The sequence below is a fragment of the Lynx canadensis genome, chromosome F2 (genome assembly GCF_007474595.2).
Source record: "Lynx canadensis isolate LIC74 chromosome F2, mLynCan4.pri.v2, whole genome shotgun sequence".
Taxonomy (NCBI): Eukaryota; Metazoa; Chordata; class Mammalia; order Carnivora; family Felidae; genus Lynx; species Lynx canadensis.
In genome coordinates this window covers 53351575-53372939 of record NC_044320.2, presented here as the reverse complement: position 1 = coordinate 53372939, position 21365 = coordinate 53351575, and the positions used below count along the sequence as shown (strand labels likewise).

The 21365-nt window shown below is 39.6% G+C and overlaps 1 protein-coding gene across 1 annotated transcript; it reads right to left on the bottom strand.

The window, feature by feature from the left end:
* Window positions 1-267: 267 nt before the first annotated feature.
* FABP12 (fatty acid binding protein 12) lies at window positions 268-4856 on the bottom strand. Its single transcript, XM_030304412.1, has 4 exons — window positions 4784-4856; window positions 2877-3049; window positions 1946-2047; window positions 268-342 (listed from the first exon to the last, which is right to left on the bottom strand). The coding sequence occupies exons 1-4, from the start codon at window positions 4854-4856 to the stop codon at window positions 268-270; spliced, it is 423 nt and encodes a 140-aa protein (XP_030160272.1).
* Between the last annotated feature and the right edge of the window lie 16509 nt (window positions 4857-21365).

Genomic DNA, 21365 nt, shown 5'->3' with positions numbered 1-21365 from the left:
TTGAATATAAAGGGTTAACATAGTATGTCAAATGAGAAAAAAAAAATCAATATGAAGTGACTTTGATTATATTATAGCAGCCCTGAATATCACTCTGGTTTCCTATAGCTGCCAATACCAAAGTACCATAGAATACAGGTATACAAAGCTGGGAAACCAAAATTGCCAATGTTTGTGTGTAGGCTCTCTCGTATTAGCAGTCATAACATTTTACTTTGGAGTTTTATTTAAACAGCCTCAGCAGTCTGTATCACAATTTGGGAGTGCTTAAGAGTTGGAGGCTGAGTTTGTTTGTACTCTCTCGTATGTCCGAGTGCAGATAACATTGTTCACGGCACTTTCCTAGAAGACAAAGGATGAGATACATCAGTATTGTTGGTGAAACTGACTTTTAGAACCATGCAAACTAAGTACTATCCATAGGAGTTTTGAAAAGAGATCTACATAGAGAACAATAGATACCAACTGTTAGCTGATTTTGCCACGTGTGTGTGTGTATGTGTGTGTGTGTGGGGGGATGACAAATCATATATTAAATAGGGTATGTGCGGTATATACATATATATTGTAAATATGTAATGTATGTGTATATATATAAAAAATACATATACTATAGAAACTTCAGTCTTTATTCAAACATTTTAAATGCCTACATTGAAGCATTTTTGCGATTTCACATAACCCTACATTTTCAAATAATGACATTGTTACATTGATGTAGTATTTTATGGTTTTTAGAGCACTACTGTATACATAATGGCATTTAATTCTCTCAAAGAAACCATGAAGACATTTCTACATTTTTTTAAGACAAGTGAACTGAATTTGGAAAAGATAAATGACTCATCCAAAGTCATGTAAGTACTGAATGGCAGAGATGGAAATGTACATTTTAGATTCTGAATCTAACATTCTTCCTAATGAACTAAAAACCCATCTGTTTGGTGATTATGCCATTATAAGGAGCAATAAAATCAAGTATCCTCAGTCCTCTACTTACTACTTTGTAAGGAAAATGTACTCTTCATTGTGGAAAGAAAAAATATCCTTATGTGAAGAAATGAAGATAGGTTTGTTTGTTTGTTTGTTTGTTTGTTTGTTTGTTTTTTACCTCCACACAATTCTTACATATTCCCTTAGAACTATTTGATATTATGTCCAAAATGGCTTTTTTATTCATTTTTGTGGAATTGGCAGTTTGGGAAGAAGAATCATTGGCATATATCCCTCCACTGTGTAGGGAGAAAGATGAACTGAGAAGCCATCCTCAGAGAGAGAAGGGTGGACTTAAAAAAGTATACTTGGGAATGAAGCCAACCTGGGTTTTAATCCCAGCACCACCATGTTTTTCTAGCTGAATATCCTTAGGTTAAGTCAGTGGCTGAATCTCAGTTTTCTCACCTGGTAAATGGACTAACAAGTCTTACCTCACAGGATTATTGTGAGGAGTGGGTAAATAATATATGAAAACATGCAGACACAACAACCACAGAAATGTTAGTTCTTAATTGTGTCAACTCATCCATACACCAAGTCGATACCACTTAAGCTTTGCATTAGTTTAAATTTCCTTTCCACGTGTTTGGTGTTGAACTGGAAAACAGTGAGAAATTAATCCTGGTATGGAGTGAAGGATTAACAACAACTCGAAATCCCTGCTGAAATCTTTATTGCACAAATGCATGCTTGCTTTGGTTTATGACAAGTCAAAGAAGTAGGCAACACATTTTTTTATGTTCTTTAGTTTTTTTAGTTCCTCAATCCATGCACATTTTATACGATTTATGATCATACATTTATCTGCCAATGTTTTCCCACATTCTTACAAAGCAAGAGAAAAAGAAAAATCACATTTACTTCCATCATTTTAGAATAAGACATCTGAGTGATTTTATATAGAAGTGTTACAGATGGTGAAAAAAATAATGACAAACAGCTCACTCACCACCACCATTTTCCCATCCACCACCTTTCTCTTTATGGTGGTCTCTTTGCCATTCCAGTCCTGAACTTGAATCAGAGAGTCATTATCTAAGTTTACCACACTCTGGAAAACAGACAAAACCAAATTCAGCTCAGATTGTCACATGTGAACACTAAAATTCTATGAAGTACCAAATTCTTTTTAGCTTTTGTGATGCTCTCAGGTAGTTTTAGAGTGGTGTTTATAGTTTCATTTATATTTTAAGACTTTGCCAACACTAAATTTGTTGACTGATTCTTCTCGGGGGGGAGGGGAGGTTTTATAAGAGTAAAAATATAATATTGTCTTGAATAATAATTAAAACTTTCTTCTCCCTGAGAAATAAGAGGGGTAGATACCCTGTTTCCTGTCCCCTCACCACCACACACACAGAAGATTCTTCAACCCCACAACAATGGTGAATATGTACTATAAATTAGAAAGCAATTCCCATTGTGTTAAGTCATGAGGGCCTGTGGTTAATCTGTCACTGTGGCATAACCTCACCTATACTGGCTAATACTCGTTTTATTCATTGTGACTTTATGCTTGGTAGGAAACTGCTACAAAGTAGAAAGGCAGAACTTTGTTTCTGAGAGAAGAATCTAAGGAAATAATTCTCAAAATAGGTCAGCTAAGCATCTGCATCAGAATTGTTGTTAGAAATACAGTTTTCAGGTGCCTACACCAGATATCAGAGCCTGTGAGGATGGGACCTACAAGGAGGCATTTTTCATAAGCATCACAGGAGATTTGTATGCATATTAAAATTTAAGATCCTGAGACCTAGATTTTAGCCCAAGTTGATCTAATACAGACTTTAGATGTGTTTGCTATAATTCGTGATTTACTTAGAATGATTTTGAATTAGTATTCTTATGAAATTTATCTAAAAGAGTGTTGAAGGCCTCACCTTGGTTTTATGGCCACCTGGTGTGTTTTCCTCAAACTCTTCTCCCAGTTTAAAGGAGATCTCATTATTTTTAAAGATGCTTCTGGTTTTTATAGTGATCAGACCTTCCTGTGTACTGATGGTCACCGTGGGTTTTGCCAGACAGCCAAGTTTCCTTCTGGCTCTTCCTATACCTAGGAATCAGATAAAAGGACACTATGGTTAAATCCGTTACTGGCTTTGGAAACTCATGTTAGCTGTATAATTCTTTACTAACTAGGTTTGTGAGTTAAACAGATTAAATGCTGCATGAATTCAAGTATCTGAAGCAAGTAGCACCGTTATAAGTTAAAATAGATTATATTTTGCAGAATGAAATTAGTCTCTAGTTTTGGCTGGTGGTCGTCATTTTTCTTTAGTCCTGTAGTTACTGGTCTTGCTGGTTCATGAAGAACCTCTTCGAAAATTTGATTAAAGCTATGAACCAACTCCCTATTTTAAAATGTACTCATTTATACAGACAAAATCCTTTGGCATGAATTATTCAACATCTTTATCTCTTCACTTACATTCTTATATGTACACATATATAGAGTCTGTTTTCTTCCATTACATATTTTGTATTATGCTAAAATACATATAAAATTTACCATTTTCACCATTTTAAAGTGTACAGTTAAGTGGCATTAAGTAAATGTTATACAACCACCGCCACTATATAGGAGTGTTTAAAGAGAAATGAAATAAAGAGAAAGAAAAAGAAAGAAAGAAGAGGGAGACAGGAGGAGGGAGTAGAGGAGGAGAAGAGAAGAAAGGAGAAGAGAAGAGAGGTAGGATAAAGAGAAGAGAAGAGGGGAGTAGATAGATAGGTAGAGGGAGAGAGTAGAGAGGATGAGAGAGGAGGGATGGAGAAATTATAAAAATATAGATATGAGAGATAGGAATTTATTATTTATATATTATATAAATAATATATTATATATTATATCAATATATATATTTTCTATAAAATATATAAAATATATAAATATAAATAAATATAAATAAATAAATATAAATAAAATAAATAAAATAAAAATAATATAAATTAAAATAAAATATAAATTATTATTCCACTTACTTTTTCCCCTATCTCTATATCTTGGAGATTTTCTGTGTCAGTCCACATAGGGATAAATTTTTGTTATTGTTACATAATACATAATACTTTATAGAAACACCGTAATATGCCTCATGAACGCACAATGTGAAACACAACAAGTCGTGATATGTTAGATAATTATTCCCGAAGATATTCACACCCTAATCCCTGGAACCTGTGCATCACTTTATGTGCTAAAGGGGACTTTGTGGATATGGTTAACTCAAGGATCTCAAAATCGGGAGTTTATCTTGGACCATCCATGTGGAGCCTAAAGATAATCACAATTTCATCGTAAGAAACTTTCCTTATAAGAAAAGGAAAAGAGATGTTAGACTCTAGAAGAGAAGAAGACAATGTGACAATGGTGGCCGGACACTAAGGAGGGCCAGCAGCCACCTGAAACTAGAAAACAAGATCTATTCTGAAGATCCTCTAAAGATTTGGGGCAAATGCTTGCGAAATGATCATTTTTAAAAATAATTATGACCGTTTGCTTTAAATTATTTATGCAAATAATTTTCCATTTAGCATATGGCACGTGTATGTTTTATCTGTGTAAATCCATGGTATATTACGTGAGGACAGGATTCTGCCGATTATAAACTAATGTTGCATAGAACTGCATCTAGGTTCTGAACAAATGCCGATTGTTTCTATGTGATTGCTTTTATATTTCTGTTGGAGGGAGGGTCCCAAGATTAATCTGATATCATACAAAGCGAGTGTCTGTGTTATCAAGTCTCCCATTTTTCCTGGCTACAATATAAAAGTAAAAACGGCTCACCCAGCTCTTTCATATATTCTTCAAAATTTTCACAAGAAATGGATTTCCATGTTCCTTGGAGCTGATCAACCATTCTGTCTAAGTTGATCTTAAGGAAAAATAACATCATTAGGATGAGTATGTTGTTTTTCCCTGAAATAGTGTTAGAACTTGTTTTTCATACAATTTTGGTGGATAGCACAGAAAAGTCAGGGGAAAATATTAGGAACTCTAGTCCTTGTTATCTTTCCTGAATACAATACAAAGCAGGAAACTCTCTCAAATGTAAACTGGTCAAGATGAAAATGAAAACAATTTTTGGCAGTACCAGATATAATTTTCCATCTCTAATTTAGGATTAAAAATAGGTTTACAAATTCTAGTTCCTTCCCTAGGAACTGCCACAAACACACATAAACCAGTGCGTAAGGGGTGGAACTAGGCAGCTATGTTTATGCCATAGAATCCCTCTACTGCAGGTCTTTGTCTCTCTTTCTCTGACAAAGGGTGATCTAGAATAAGCCCATTTCACTTGTTGGGATGAGCACTGGGTGCTGGGTGCCGGGTGGTAACCAATTTGTCAATAAATTATATTTAAAAAATAGAATAAGCCCATTTATCAGCTGTTTAGAGATCTTATCACATTCTCATTCCTTGATATTTTGAACTAAAAACCAGAAAGACTTCATAGATGGTATTTGACATTTGAACTAAAAAGTTAAATTTAGTGAGGGCTAGAACAATCATTTTAAGCCATGAACACATTGAGCAAGAGAATGGAACATAGAAAAAAAGGAAAGAAAGAGATTGTGTTCACACACACACACACACACACACAGCCTTGTTACTGATGCTTTTCCAGATGCCAGTTCAATTTTCCATGAGCTTAGAGAGTCATCATTGCCATGAGAACACAAATATCTTCTTAGTAAATCCCCCTTAATTTAGGCTAGGTTTTACTCCTTTCAGTCTTGACTGAAACACTCTGATGTCCTCTGATATCTGTAAGGAATCAGAACAGAGGATAAGGGATATAATAGCAAATACACCAACTAGAGAAGAGGAGACTCCAAAGGTTAAAAGACAAGCACAGCCTTACACATGCCATCAGCCCTGAGAGCACCATTATTAATTCTAGGCAATGCTTGATGTCCATATGCTAACACAGAATTAGTAAGAAAAATGAAATTATAAAAATTTTTTAAGACAGAAAAGGAGAATAGCATTTTATAACAATTCCAATTAAAATATTAAATATCCAATATCTATAAATATCTGCTAAAGCACTTTCCCAGGTCAATGGTCTTACTGATAATTATTCAACTAATATTTATGGAGCACCCAGTATTACATACCTAATATGAGCTAAGCAATTTTGCATACACCATTGATTTAATGTCCCAACGATGGTTGAAAAAGATACCATAGTTTGTTTTCCTTTCCTGTGTTAGGAAGTTTACTATTATAATTTTTTTTACATTAATGTGTACAATTTATATTTATCCCCACTCAGTTGAATAGCATGAGGCCAAGGCCAGGAAATGACTTACCATTAAAGGTACTAAAAATACTACAATTAAGCATTGAATTTATTAAAATTCCTAGGATTTTTTTAAAGAAAATGTCAAATGTGTTGTTTCATGAGTCTGATGCACACTGATCCTCTAACACAAGGAGAATCACCTATTGGAAATCATCTCCTTGATGATTGGGAGCTCATACTGGGAGCTCAGTATAGGTCTCTATTGCTGGCAGGTTAGACTTTCAGAAAAGTGTCAGTAAATAGAGTCCATGCATGGCCTCTGTCTCTGCCCCTATGGTTCTCTCTTCATGTGCTCATCATGCCAATTCAAAGACAGTTAAGGCGCATTAGCCTGGTCATGTGTCTACTTGGTTGTTCGCTGCCTATTCTGTGAGAGATGCTTTCTGGTGTCCATTAATATGCGAATCAAAAACCTTCACACCTTATGCCCGTTCCCTTAAATACATCCACATTCCTTGATGCTTCAATTTTTCAGTCCTTGTCCTTCCAGACCTGCAACCAACCCATTAAACTATCCCCTCTACTCATGAGTATGTCTTCATTCTCACCTCAGGCCACTGCTCCATCCACACAGAATGAGTAACAGGCACACCACTCTGAGCTTTGTCCATTGGGACCATTTTTCCTTATCACTATTTTCAAGTCCCCTCCCACTCTGAGTGTAATTAAACCACTGCCCGTTTTGGTTTCCATCCACACAGTAAGCCGACCTGCCCATAAAACATGTTCAAGCTCTTCCTATTCCATAAGCTGGTTAGATGAGCCCCCACATAGTGTAGGAATGATCTGAGGGACGGGTGCTGGTACACCCGTGGTGGGTGATATGAGGATCTGAGTCACCTGTTCATGCAGTTAACTCATATCTTCTGGTCTTGCTTAGCCTTGATCCCACAATTTCAATCTTGTTTTGGAATGTTGCTGGGCCTGCCTGAGTCTATGACTCTGTGGGTCTGACAGAACCTAGCTCATAATGGAAAGTTCCAGACACATGGTTACTTGGTTTCTTACAATCAGGAATTCTGCCTCTGCTAGGCTCCAGTGACACACTGGAACACAGGTGACACACATGACACACAGGGACTCTTTTCAAAAAGCTTGTAAGTTTCAGAGCGCCTGGGTGGCTCAGTTGGTTAAGCATCGGACTCTTGATTTCAGATCAGGTCATGATCTCACGGTCATGAGATCAAGTCCACGTGGGGCTTCGCACTAAGTGTAGAGCCTGCTTGAGATTCTCTCTCTCACTCTGCCCCTCCCTGGCTTTTGCGCCCCCACCCCCCCACGCCAAAAGAAAAAAAAATAAAGCATATAAGTTTCTGTTGCAGACGGCATGGTCTTGCTCCAAAACCCCAGAGGTCTGTTTTGTGATGCCACACTGCATATTTTCTCATCACTAATCTTCTGTTGGCCTAGGGTTTGCCAGATCATACGATCCAAGGAGCAGGGCTGCTTGTACTGCAATTCTGACTTTCCGCTCCAGTTCTCATTCAAAGCAGGGAGCTATTCCTGTCACTCAATACATGAGCTGGAACACATTCCTAGATGTGGAATATGTTGCACCAGAAGCCAAAGGAATTTTGTTTCCTTCTTTCTGGTACAAAGGCAAGATGCAGCAATTTGTCTTTTGGAAGAGTTATCCTCACTTGGCCTGACCCAGCTGGATCCCTAAACACTTTACAACGGTGGAAGTTCACTCAGTTGCCATCAAATTAAACTCCTATACACTGTAACACATATGTCTTAATCAATGTCTCTGAGTGCTAGCCATTCTTGCTCATTCACCTTATCAACAGGATGTGTAGGACGTCCAGACGGCTCAGATCTCATCTGATCATATTATAACAACAGAAGTTAATGTAGACCCCAAACAAACCTGTAAATGTATATTGTTCCATGTAAACACAAACAGTTTCTGTTCCTTTCTCTGATCTTTCCTGATTGGGATCGAAAAGAATGTCATACAGTATACCCGAGGCCATATTAATCTGCACCAGCGAAGATAACACATCTAGCATAGTAGCCATAATTGGGGTTATTATTTGAGTTTGCAGTAGCCTACAGTCATTCTCCGAGATTCATTTGGTTTCTGCAAAGGTCAGACTGGTGAATTAAATGGAGCTATGATATGGACCACCTCCCGCTTCATTCTTAAGATCATTTAGAGTAGCATTAATTTCTGCCACACACCCCCCCATCATCACCACCAAATACAGTGGTGTTTGATTCACCATCTTATCCAGGACTGGCGAGGGAATGGGAGATAGAGGGAATGGGACTGTAGAGGTACAGTTTCAGAAGCTTCCACTTCACCTTCTCCACTATGATAGGTCTCATTTGGTTTGAATGAATTCAAGGTGGGTTTCCTTCAACAGCCAAATGTGTCAATTCCAATCATATATTTGGGGACCAGGGACTTGACCCCTGGATGGGTCTAGAAACCTCCTGAGCCTTTGAGAGCCAGATTTAGGCAGGATTCTGTTTATTTCAGATCCTGGCCCCTCAATGCCTCCACTGTACCATGATGTTTCGAAACCCTATAGATCAATGTTAATTCAGACAGAATACCCTCAGAATATTTGGATAGTCCTCTTTCCACAGTGTGTATTTTCTCAAGTAAATATCTTAGGTCTCCTTTAAGGAAAATGGGGGAAACTAACACTGTATGTTTTTGCCGTGGCATTTCAAAGTCTTCCTCCTGTGGACTTGGCCACCTCTTTAGCTATTGGTTTCAGGGTCTACAAACTTGCTAAATTCGAGGATCTGGGCAAAAAGATAAAGACATTCTATTGAGGCAACCACCCTCCATCTGTTATTCATATGCCTTCTTTTTGTTGATGTTTTAAGCAGCACCCTAATTGGCTATTCATCTATTTTGCCTTTAGAGACACAAGGTTCCATTAATCATCTCCACATCTCCCTCCAGGTCAAGCCCCCTTGGCTGCCCTTCAATTTTGCCTATTGCTATGATAATAGAAACCCCCTGGCTTCTGGCAATAAAGTGCTGTCACCTGCCCCTTGTTGCTTCAGAGTCTCATCATTGCCATTGCTATCAATGAACCAACTGATAGAAATAGAAGAGAGAGAGAGATAGGGAGAGAGAGAGAGAGAGAGAGAGTTGATAGATGATAGATATAGATCTCTGTTCTCTTTCTATAGAAAGGTAATGTGGCTATATTGATCCGAAACAGAAGTACAGATCTCGTAACTTTCCTACAGAAAAAGAGGAGAGCCTCACCATACAAGGGTCTCCAGTGTTTTGACATATTGAACTTTCATTACTTCAGCTAAACAATTTGAAGTGTAATAGAGCTGGGCAAGTCCTAGTGGGCACTACGCAGAGATTGACATGCTAGGAAAACCCAGGCCTTACTCATTTGCTATTCATTGAATAAACATTTGAGTGCCTACTAAACACAAGACCCCCATGCTAAGCTCTGGTATATAATGGGGAATGAAAGAGACTTCCAAAATGTTTCCAACATTATGAGAGAGAATCTGAAATTGTGCTAAATTCCCCAGTATTTCTATATGGATATATATCTGTATAGTAGAAACATAGAGAACTAGTTCGTATTTTAGACCAGAGGTCAGCACAGCCTGATCTGTGTACTAATTCCAGCCGCTACCTGTAAAATATTATTGGAACACAATCACACTTATTCCTTTGAATATTATCTAAGGCTGTTTTCGTGCTGCAGTAGCAGAGCTGAGTAGTTGAGACAGATACCACATGGCCCACAAAGCCTAAAATGTTTATTCTCTGGCCCTTTACAGAACAATGTTTGCCAGCCCCCATTTTAGAGTCTCAAGTTTGATTATTTAAAACTCAAGATCATAACAACTGTTGTCGGTAGGCCTCCTTTGCTTGGGACACAAAAGTGGTGGATGACATTTTTTGTCCATAGCTTTCTCATCAAGAAGAGACATTTTTATAATTATGTCATGGATAAGGCCAACAGAAAATGTAATTTAAGAAGCTAAGTAAGCTCTGGCATTTCATAAAAGTCATATGAGAGAGATTGTTATCAGTCAAATATAGATGAAATATTTTAAAAGTTGCTGCGAGTGTTGCAAGGCAGAAAGACACAAGCATTAAATTGACTAGGAAAGAAACAGGGTAAAAGAGCTGTCCTGCTGTCTGCCTTTTCCTGAGTCTAACCTCCAGTTGTCTAATGGTCCTGTTTTCACTTTTTGTTAAAATGTTTATTTATTTGAGAGAGAGAGAGAGAGAGAATGCATGGGGGAGGGAGAGAGAGAGGGAGACAGAGAATCTGAAGCAGGCTGTGCAGTGTCAGCACAAAGCCCCAATATGGGGCTTGAACCCAGGAACCGTGAGATCACGACCTGACTGAAGTAGGACGCTCAACTGCCTGAGCCACCCAGGCACCCCTAATGGTCCTGTTAAACTCCAAAGCTTTCTTCACAAGCAGCCGTGACTCTCCCATCCTTTTAGTGGCCTTGGTAATGTTAAGCTTTCAGGGTTTGCATGCAGTTCTAATGCACTTAGATTAAAACCATGCTGTAAGAAAAATATCTGTGATGACTTTTTAAAGGAAAATGTATTAGAAATAGGGGAAATCCACTACAAAACTTTAGGTGTAGTGATAAACAGAAAACAGTGATCTAAGGAGTTGCTTCTCTTCTTATATTGGTTGGACTTTGTAGGGTGTTCATGCACTTGGGAAGAGCAAAGCTCTCCTTGGCCACCTGCTCCGTGTGTGCGAGTCAAGGACAATGGGGAAAGGCTGGCAACTTGGCCATCTGTGAGGCTCAGCACGTTTCCGCATTACCTCCACTGTTCACACGAGCACCTGGAGGTGAACAGCAAACAGCAAGCTGGGACTGCGTGACTGGCTGAGGCACATGGACACCCAAGCAAGCAATCTCGTGGCATGTGCTCCATACCGATGTTCTTCATGCACTTCCTTAATATTTTCCACTAGGAAGCATAGTGGGTTGAATGGTGTCCCCCTCAAAGATATGTCCAAGTTCTAACCCCTGGCACTCATGAACATGGCCTTGTTTGAAAATAGGGTCTTTGCAGATGTAATTGAATTAAGGATCTCAAAATGAGATCATTTTGGATTTAGGGTGTGCCCTAATGGATTTAGGGTGTGCCCTGAATCCAATGACACATAGGGAAGGAGAGAGAGATTTGAAACACAGAGACAGAAGAAAAGGCCATGAGCAGACTGACCAGGACAGAAACTGGAGGGCAGCCGTAAGCCAAGGAATAAATACCAAGTTCAGCCAGTGGCCACTTAAGAGAAAAGCGTGGAATGGATTCTTCTTCAGAGCCTCCAGAAGGCTGCCAACACCTTCATTTCATACCTCTGGCCTTCAACACTATAAGATACTAATAAATAATAATAAATCATAAATTTCTGTCACTTTAAGCTACCAAGTTGTGATCATTTTTTATGGCAGCTCTACAAAACTACTAAATGAAGAAACTCATTTGAAAAAATCTTAGGCCTTTCTATGTTTAAAAGAAGGAGTTTATTTCATTATGTAAAATAACATTTCAACTTATTAAGAATTGTCTCTATTTCACTGGATTCTTTTTCTTGGTCACTTAAAAGTTATCATATTTACCAAGGATAGAGGTAACTTTTATACATAATAATAACAGTAATAATTATGATAATATAATAAAAGGCTGAATTATAATGGATAAATAATAGTAGAATTATATAATAAAATTATGTAAATTAATTTTTTTTCAGAAGTTCATGTAAGAAAAACACTTCCTTTGTTCCTCTAGCTTGATATCCTCTCCTCTTCCCCTACCATTATTCTTTAGAATCACACAATTTCTTTTAGGTGAATACTGAAGGATTTAAGATTTTGATGATAAAATAAATTATTTGATGCCGGTAAATAGCACCCTGTTATGCTTTATTCTGTTTCAGAATTTCAGCAGATTGCTAACTTTAGGCTGGTCTTAGGGTTGAGTGCTGTCTGCTTCTGAGCAATCATGTGCTTCAGACCAATCAAAATAACAGAAAGATTTCCTAGAGGGATGAGTAAGACTGCAAGGTCAAAGCCAGGCAGGCTGAGGGCCTGTGATTCAGATCCTGCTGGGTTCCCAGGCTCCCCTGCCCTTCTTTTCCCACAGTTACAGCTGTTTGAACACCACCTGCTGCCTTAGCATTGTCCTGAGGCCACCACAGTTACACATTCACCACATTCTTATAAAGTAGCATTAACTCCAGTGGTTCCCAAGCTTGACTTGCATTTGTAAAACTGCCAACTCATGTCGGCACCCTAGATTTCTCAATCAGAATTGCCAAGAACCAGACCTAGCAATATGGATTTTTAGAATGTCTCCCAGGTGATTCTACTTCTAAGGCTCAGTAAGGAAGGGCAAAGGCACTAGACCAGTAGTTCTCAAAGTATGATTCCTGAACCAGCAATATCACCATCATTTGGAAACTGGTTAGAAATGCAAATTCTTGTACTCCCTCCACGCAAGGCTTGCTGAATCAGATACTCTGGGAAAAGAGCCTAGTAACCTGTGTTTTAACAAGCCTTACAGGTGATTCTCGTGTGTGCTTGAGTTTGAGAACCATGGCCCGCACTTACACTTACTTCCAAAGAATAGAGTATGGAACGGAAGAAAGAGTGATTTGAGAAGTTTGGTGGACACCAAGTTTTAAGATCATATTTGATATCTTAACCAAGTTAAGTCATACTGATGTCATGTGCCCCCTGACATGACCCAGTGAGAAGACACTTCATCTCTGTGGGTTTCTTTCTAAACACCCATAACCCAAATGTAATCATGAGAAAGCAAGAGACATGTGAAGACAAGATTGAGGGACATTCTTCAAAATCACAAGGTTTGAATAACAAGGAAAAACTGTGAAACCGTTGCAGATTGGAGGAAACTAAGGAGACAAGATGGCTCAATGCAATGAGACCCCGACTTGGATCCTAGAACAGAAAAAAAGACATCAGTGGAAGAACTGGAGAAGTCTGAACAGTCTACGGTCTAGTGGCCGTATTATAACAACTTTCATTTCTTAATTTTGACAAAGGTATACCATAATATAAGATGTTAATATTAGGGGGAGTTGGATGAATGGTATATAGGAACTCTCTGTACTATATCTGCAACTTCTCTGTAAATCTAAAATTATTCCAAAAAATTTTTAATGTAAAAATAAATTAAAAAAAAAAAACAAAAAGTACTGGCCACATATCAGCACACCTGAATCACCCGAAAGTTTGTTAGTAATGCAGATTATCAGAACCCACACCAAATCTGCTGAATCAGAACCTGCATTTTTTCAAGAGATCCTTAGGCGAATTGTTTAATGTCCAATAAAATTTGAAAATTTTACCACAAGCTTGATCTTTACAACAAGCCTGAGATTTAGCATCAGGTCAATCTTGTCCAGGCCTGAGACATACACCAGTTTTGATTAAGCAAAACTTATTCTTAAGACCCCAGGCTAAGTTGTCAACCAAATTCAGATGGCTCAGCTTCTATGTCCCTCTTTAGGGCTCAGTCCTAACATAGGAACACCTTCAAAAAAGTAAGCACCCTATCTTGTGTTTGTGAGACATTTTCTTCCTTAAAAGACAGGAGTCTCGCCTTTGATCCCTAACTCTGTGCCTGGGCCCCTGCCACCTTCCACAGACTTCTCTCTTGCTGAAAGTCAACTTGCCTGGCATTTTAAGTACTGCCTCCTACAAGCCTCCTGTGACATCTTTCCATGCACCTCCCATGGTGACTAGTGCTGGGATTTGTACCTGTTGTCACTATAAACTCAAATGCTGTATGCATTTGCCACATTCAACCATGCCTGGAAATATCTAGAGATAGAATGGCATGTGGAGAACTTGCTTTTCTAACAGCTCAACAAAAAGGACAGGACTCCAGAGACCCTAATGTTAAAAAAAAAAAAGAAAAAAGTTCAACAGGATCTGTGATCAGAGGTGATAGGTAGGAGACACTAGAGGCCTAGGAATAAAACTAGGATGGTAAACAATTTCCTCTGTGCCAGGCTTTTTACTTTTGTGTCATTGAAGTATCAGAAACAAGAATCTACCGATTCTGTAAAGACAGTTTCTTGATGGGGTATTATTAACAAAATCCAGTTAGAATGGTGAAAATGGACAGTTCCCCAGACATGTTGACATTGATCTTCTTGTCTTGAGGAAAAGGATTAAAGTGAATTGCTAAAGGCTAAAAGTCAGGAGAAATTACTCCTTGAAAATGTGACTGGCCCAGTCTGCCATAAGGAAACCAGAGCTTCTTGCTGTTTTGTAGGGAAACACAAGGCACTCACCTTGATGCATCGTGGCAAATGTCATCCTCAGGAAACATTGTCTGAATTGGACTGTGGCACGTGGATTTTTTCAGGAAAGAGGTGCGTCAGCACCCAAATTATTTGAGAGCAGCTGAGACAAGCCTGTAATGACCTGAAAGTTAGAACCAACCTGGTGAGTGGGGTGTGGGGAGAAGTTTATGGGATTCCATGCCTCCTCGCTGAGCCGTAAAAGAGCTCTGGATGGGGCTAGATGCTCCCACAAGTCTACAGGTGGCAGGTAAGTCATGGATCACTAATATGCAATTCTCTGGGCATGCTGACTGTGCCCAAGTTGCAATAACCTGGAAACCTGCATTTGAGCCAACACACCATACTCCACAAATGCACCCATTTCTAATGTTTTTGTGTGTCTTATTTCTTTTAATCTTCACTTTTGAAAAACTCTAATTTTGTTGCTGATGAAGTAAGAAGAGATTTTCCCACATTGTGATCAGGACAGACAGGAGATTATGGTCTTTTACAACATCAGTGACTAAAGCAGTTGCACAACCAGGGGAGGGAGGGAGGAGGGTTACCTGAGAGCATTGACTCCTTGCTGCGGTGGAGAAAGCCAACTGCACCCAAAGGTGCACAGGGTTGACTTCAGTATCAACTGTAGGAAGAAAATCTACTCCAACAAAATAATCTACAGAATAATCTAATATCATCTCCAATTAAGATATTCAACTCTAGGGTGCCTGGGTGACTCAGTTGGGTAAGCATCCGACTTTAGCTCAGGTCATGGTCTCACAGTTTGTGAGTTCAAGCCCCACATCGGGCTCTGTGCTGACAGCTCAGAACCTGGAGCCCACTTCAGATTCTGTCTTCCTCTCTCTCTCTCTGCCCCTCCCCTGCTCATGCCCTCTCTCTCTCTCTCTCTCTCTCAAAAATAAACATTAAAAATTTTTTTAAAAAAAGATATTTTGACACTTTAGAGTCTAAAAATTACAATGAAATATTCAGTAATATAAAAATACATATTGTCATAGAAGGCAGAACATTTACATCTTTGGCTTTGTGATCATAAGTGTATGTTATGAAACTAATTAGCTCTAGGCAAGGCGTTATGTGAGTAATTTATTCTCCTCACATTAACATCAACTGTGAAATCTAAAGTGAGTGATGACATTCCAGGAACAATTACATGTGATAATTCTTCAGCAGGTTTGGGCAATGTAGAGTAGCTCTCATAAGGGAAAACATCATCTCACACTATTTTAATGATGATGATGGCTCTCCTGAAAAAGGAACTTAAGGGAGAATATGGGAGTTTAGTGCCTGGGCCCTGGTTCAAGTCAAAGTGAAAATGAAAAGCAAACACTATTTTGAAATTAATTTAAGGGATTATTGGCAATAGATGAGAAATTATGTTTCAGGGCTGTCTAGAAATAAGCACCAACAATTTTGAAAAACAATGAGATCTGCTCATTCATTTATTTATGGATACATAAAATTATACTCTGATCAAAATATTTAAAACTGCGTAACAAAATGACTAGAATTAAATGCACTAAGTTAATAGTGAGTGTCTGAGATGATAGAACTACGGGCAAGTTCCTTTTTTCTTTCTTCCTACTTTTCAACAATTTAAACTTGTCTGGAATTGTTCTATAATTAAAAGAATAAACTCCGTTTAAAAAAATAAACCACAGGCGTGCCTGGGTGGCTCAAGTGGTTGAGGATCCAACTTTGGCTCAGGTTGTGATCTCACAGTTCATGAGTTTGAGCCCCGAGTTGGGCTCTGTGCTGACAGCCCAGAGCCTGGAGCCTGCTTTGGATTCTATGTCTCCTCCCTCTCTGCCCCTGTCCTGCTTGTGTTCTCTCTCCTCTCTCTCTCTCTCTCTCTCTCTCTCTCTCAAGAATAAATAAACATCAAAAAAATTAAAAATAAATAAAAATAAAATATAAGCCACAGAAGGGCAAATACTATGTGATTCTACTCATATGAAGTATCTAAAGTGGTAAAAATCATGAAAACAAATAGAGAGGCAGTTGCAGAGGGCTGGGGGATGATGGAGAGTTTCCATGTTGGGGGAGGTGGGTATAGAGTTGTGGATTTGCAAGATGACAAAGTTCCGTGAGTACCCTGAACATGGCCGAACTGTACACTTAAGAAGGGTTAAGATGATAAGCTTCGGTATGTGTAAATAACACCCTACTCTGTGTAAAATAATAATAAAAAGATAACAGTTTAAAAACAAAATACTTTTCATCAACGGCACGGGAGACCGACAAGAAATGGCACGGAAGTCAGAAATTAGTCTGATGCAGGCCATGCAAAATATAGGGTACACAGGAAGGGAAAACAGAGATGTGAGTTCAACTTAAGGAGCCAGTGTTTGTAGGACAGCCAGTGTGGGTTTTTTAATGTTGTATGAATTTATTCTTGAGAGGGAGAGATTAAGAGCATGTGTGAGCAGGGGAGGGGCAGAGAGAGAGGGAGAGAGAGAATCCCAAGCAGGCCCTTGAACTCACAAACTGTGAAATCATGACCTGAGCAGAAATCAAGAGTCGGACACTTAACTGACTGAGCCACCCAGGTACCCCTGAATGCACACTTTGGCTGACGTGGAAGAGGCCACTCGAGATTAGAGTGTGAAGTAAAAGGAATAGGTGCAGAGATATATGAAAAACTAACATATAAACACAACCAGTGGGGTGAGAAAAGGGGAGTGGCTGAGTTTCCCAAGGCTGCCACAAACTTATTCCCTCAGAGTTCTGGAGGCAAGAGGTCTGAAATCAAGATGTGGCGAGAACGTGCTCCCTCCACAGGCTCTAGCAGGGAATCCTTCCTTGCCTCTTTAAGTTTCTGGTGGCTCTAGGCTTTCCTAGAAGGAAAGGCCTAGCCTTTTCCTAGCTTTGTGGCCACATCATTCCTCTCTCTGCCTCCATCATCCTATGGCCTTTTCCCCTGCATGCACGTCTTTTCCTCTTCTCTTATAAGGAAATTTGTCATTGGATCTAGAGATCACCTGGATAATCTAGGATGATCTTGGCTCAAAATCTTTAACTACCTCTGCAAAATCCTTTTCCAATAATATCACATTTTCAGGACCCAGGGATTAGGATGTGGATGTATCTTTGGGTAGGTGGGGCGGGGGGACCATTCAACCACTCTAGGGAAAAGGTCTGAAAATTGTAAGAACTGTACCCATATAAGATCCATATAGTGAGAGATTCATATATGTGATCCATTTATGATCTCTATATGTGTCAGGCAATGAGAAGACCTACACTGGGGAAAAAAAAAAAAAACCCGCTTAAGTTTGTATACCATACCTCTCCCCAAATTCATTTGGCACTCTCTTCTCCTAGTATGATGTAAAGATGAGTAAGATCCAATCCCAGCCCCCATGAAGTCCAGTGCGGGGAGAAAAGCATATAATCAAAATAATTGTAATGTGCTGTTTAAGTGCCACAATAGAAAAATGTTCAAAGTATTTGGAAGCCCAGTGAGAGGTAAAAGTAATTTTCTGCAGGATCAAAGAAGATCTTACTAAGTGGAAACTGGCACACACACATACAAAAGTGGTGGTGGTGGTGGTTATTCTGGGAAGGGATTTCATGAGCAATGGTTTACAGGCCAGGAAGTGTTTATGGATTATCAGGGAAGAGTGAAAAGTTGGGTAACCCCAGAGGGTAAGGTCTAGGGCAAAAACGAATAAGAAGTTATGTAGCAGCCGGAACTGTGGACAGAAAATCTTTATCTTTACCTTCGTGTCCCATTCTAATCAAGATCTGGAAAATTGAAGGGAGTCCCCGGTGTGGGGAAAGAAAGAAGACCGCTAGTTACCACAGAGCTTCTGGGAATCGGTTGGGGCTCTATGAGTTGAGACTGATTCGCTGTGAGCACAGGCTTTCAAAAGATGTCTGAAAGAACAGCGTGGCCTAGATGGCAGGGGGCACTAGAAATAAGGCGCACCCTCAGAAGGAAGGCTGTTGCAGAAAATCCGAGAGGAGGTGGTGAAGAGCGGGAGGGTGCAAAAGCTGTGGTGACGAGCAACAGGTTGGATATGGAAAGGGGGCTCCAGCGGAGGCAAGAGGCAAAGGTCACCCCTGGACCAGTCAGCTCGGGCGGATGGACGAAGAGCAATACGACTGAGAGAAGAAATGGAGAGATGGAGTTCATAGTCCCTCGCCCAAGATTTCAAATCTAAACAGCTCTGAAAATCTAACATTTAGTAAATAAGTCTGGTGTAGCTCACCCGGTGGTAAGCCTGACCTGAATTAACATAAGGCTGTTTGTAACCCTTACATATCTTCCTTAGAGTCAATACGCACAGTTTGCTAAAGAAATACTGTATTTGATTATGGGGTGTTGTCCCCATAACATATGGCACAGGCCTTGTGTTACCTTTCCCAGACCTGATAAATGTCTAACACCAGATATTTTTTTTAGGGCCTAAGGGTTTTAGATAAGTAATTTTACACCGATAACGAAACCAGTCTGAATTTGCATTTGAGGTGTTCAAAATGAAAAGTCCTGTGAAGAGCGAGTATACACGAATGAATACAGGCGTGTGGGGGAAAATATTTCCCAGTGAACTCGAACCATTTCCACATAGTGGGAATTTTAATTTTTTTTTTTAACATTTATTTATTTTTGAGACAGAGAGAGACAGAGCATGAACAGGGGAGGGTCAGAGAGAGAGGGAGACACAGAATCTGAAACAGGCTCCAGGCTCTGAGCAGTCAGCACAGAGCCCGACGCGGGGCTCGAACTCACGGACCGCGAGATCGTGACCTGGCTGAAGTCGGACGCTTAACCGACTGAGCCACCCAAGCGCCTGGGAATTTTAAATAAAATGCCAGAAGAAGCCGGAAAAAAACTCTCCTCACAGAGGAGCGTTCTTAGTTAATTGTAACATGTTGGAACAAATTCCACAGTAAGGCCAAAATTTGAGCTCTAATATATGTACTAGCACCGTGTACAGATTTTCCGATACATTTCTCATCTAAGCAGACCTCTCTGAGAGAATGTCAACAGAGAAGCTCTATGTATTTTATTATCTGTGCTTTATGTTTCCGCCTAGCTATTCTTGAATGGAACCAGCCTGCTGACATGGGTAGCCGCCTGTCTTCACACGTCCTCCTGGCATCTCTGAGTATTCTTTTGAAGGCAGGCCTTGGAGTACAGCATTTTTCCTCTGGCCATTTTACTTGTTCAGACACACTTACAAGAGTTATTTGCAAAAACTCACTTGTTCCCTTCACATTTATTTTCTGAGTAATGTGAATGAGAAGGGAGAAAAAGAAATCAGAATTGCCATGCTTCGTATCCAGAGAGGACAATGGTGGAAGTTGAGAAATTGCCAAGAATTTAGAAATAGAAATCGTCCTTTGCCAGCTCACAAATATTCCCGACACCTGGCCCAGGTTTAATTTCATCAGGTGTGGAAGAACATGGTATCAGAGCACGTGTACGTGTGCACGCATACCTCAGATGACTGAAGGAACCACTGAGGTGTTGTTCCTTCCATCCCTCTGGCATTTCTTCCGTCCCCCATTAGTCTTAGCACTACACAATGGTCTGTGAGGTCTCTGGGATTCAATGCAAATCAAACACGTAAGTAAGGTTTGGGACCAGATGAGTTCATTTGATCATATTCCAGTTTCTTAATTGCTATGCATTCATTTTAATGGGAGAGAATGCACATGAATTAAAACTCCTCTTCTTTTTCATTCTGCACGTACTGGCAGAAATATCCTGAATACGTAATTGCAACATATCCTGTGATTAACATTAACCGTCTTATCTCTGCCCCAGAGTAGGGCAGTGCAATCCACAAAGCCAACAATTAAAATGAGACAGTGTCACCTTTTAGGCCTAGTTTAAACTACTCAGTAATGTATCCATCACTTAATTTTTTATATCTCGTTAGTTCACTCGATACATATCTCACATGCACTTTGTTATTGTGCTCACAAGTATCCCTGCCAGTGTCAGAAATAGGGTGGGGACACAAACTTTTGAAGGGAAGGGAGTTAATATTTGATGAGCACCTACTATGTGCCAAATACCTTATTTTATCATCTAATTTATTCTCCCAAACTACCCCCATCAATATAGGTACTATTACCCCCATTTTATAAACATGGGAAACAGAGTAAGAGAAGGGAAAGAACTTTCACAGAGCTCGTATAGTCCAAAAACGGTAAAAACAAGATTCACCCTATCAAATATTTACAGACCACTTGCCATGTGTCTGACACTGCCCTGGGATATACAGTGCTACAAAGCAAAGGTCCTTCCCTCTCATCTCTTTCCACTGTAACTGTGGTCCTCAACCCTGGTGATTCCACTAGAATCACCTGGAGAGCTTCTGTAACATACTGGTGCCAATGTTCACTCCTGGTAAGTAAGTCAGAATCTCTGGAAATGAAGCCTGAGCTTAAGGATTTTTTTTTTTGAAAGCTCAACCATGTGATTCTTTTTTTAAAAAAAATTTTTTTCCGACGTTTATTTGTTTTCAAGAGAGAGAGGCAGAGTGCTACCAGGGGAGGGACAGAGAGAGAAGGAGACACAGAACATGAAGCAGGCTTCAGGCTCCGAACTGTCAGCATAGAGCCGAGCTGTCAGCACAGAGCCTGACATGGGGCTCAAACCCACGAACCGTGAGATCGTGACCTGAGCCGAAGTCGGACACTCAACCGACTGAGCCACCCAGGCGCCCCTCAACCAAGTGATTCTAAAGTACATCCAGGATTGAGAACCTTTTTCATTTATTAGATTATGCTATATACA

Excerpts from the sequence above, each read along its gene's own strand:
- FABP12 (XM_030304412.1), bottom strand. The coding sequence starts at position 4,856 with ATGGTTGATCAGCTCCAAGGAACATGGAAATCCATTTCTTGTGAAAAT. Across the intron at positions 3,050-4,783 it reads AGAATATATGAAAGAGCTGG|GTATAGGAAGAGCCAGAAGG; the intron begins GTGAGCCGTTTT and ends TCTGATTCCTAG. Across the intron at positions 2,048-2,876 it reads CAGGTGGCCATAAAACCAAG|AGTGTGGTAAACTTAGATAA; the intron begins GTGAGGCCTTCA and ends TCTGTTTTCCAG.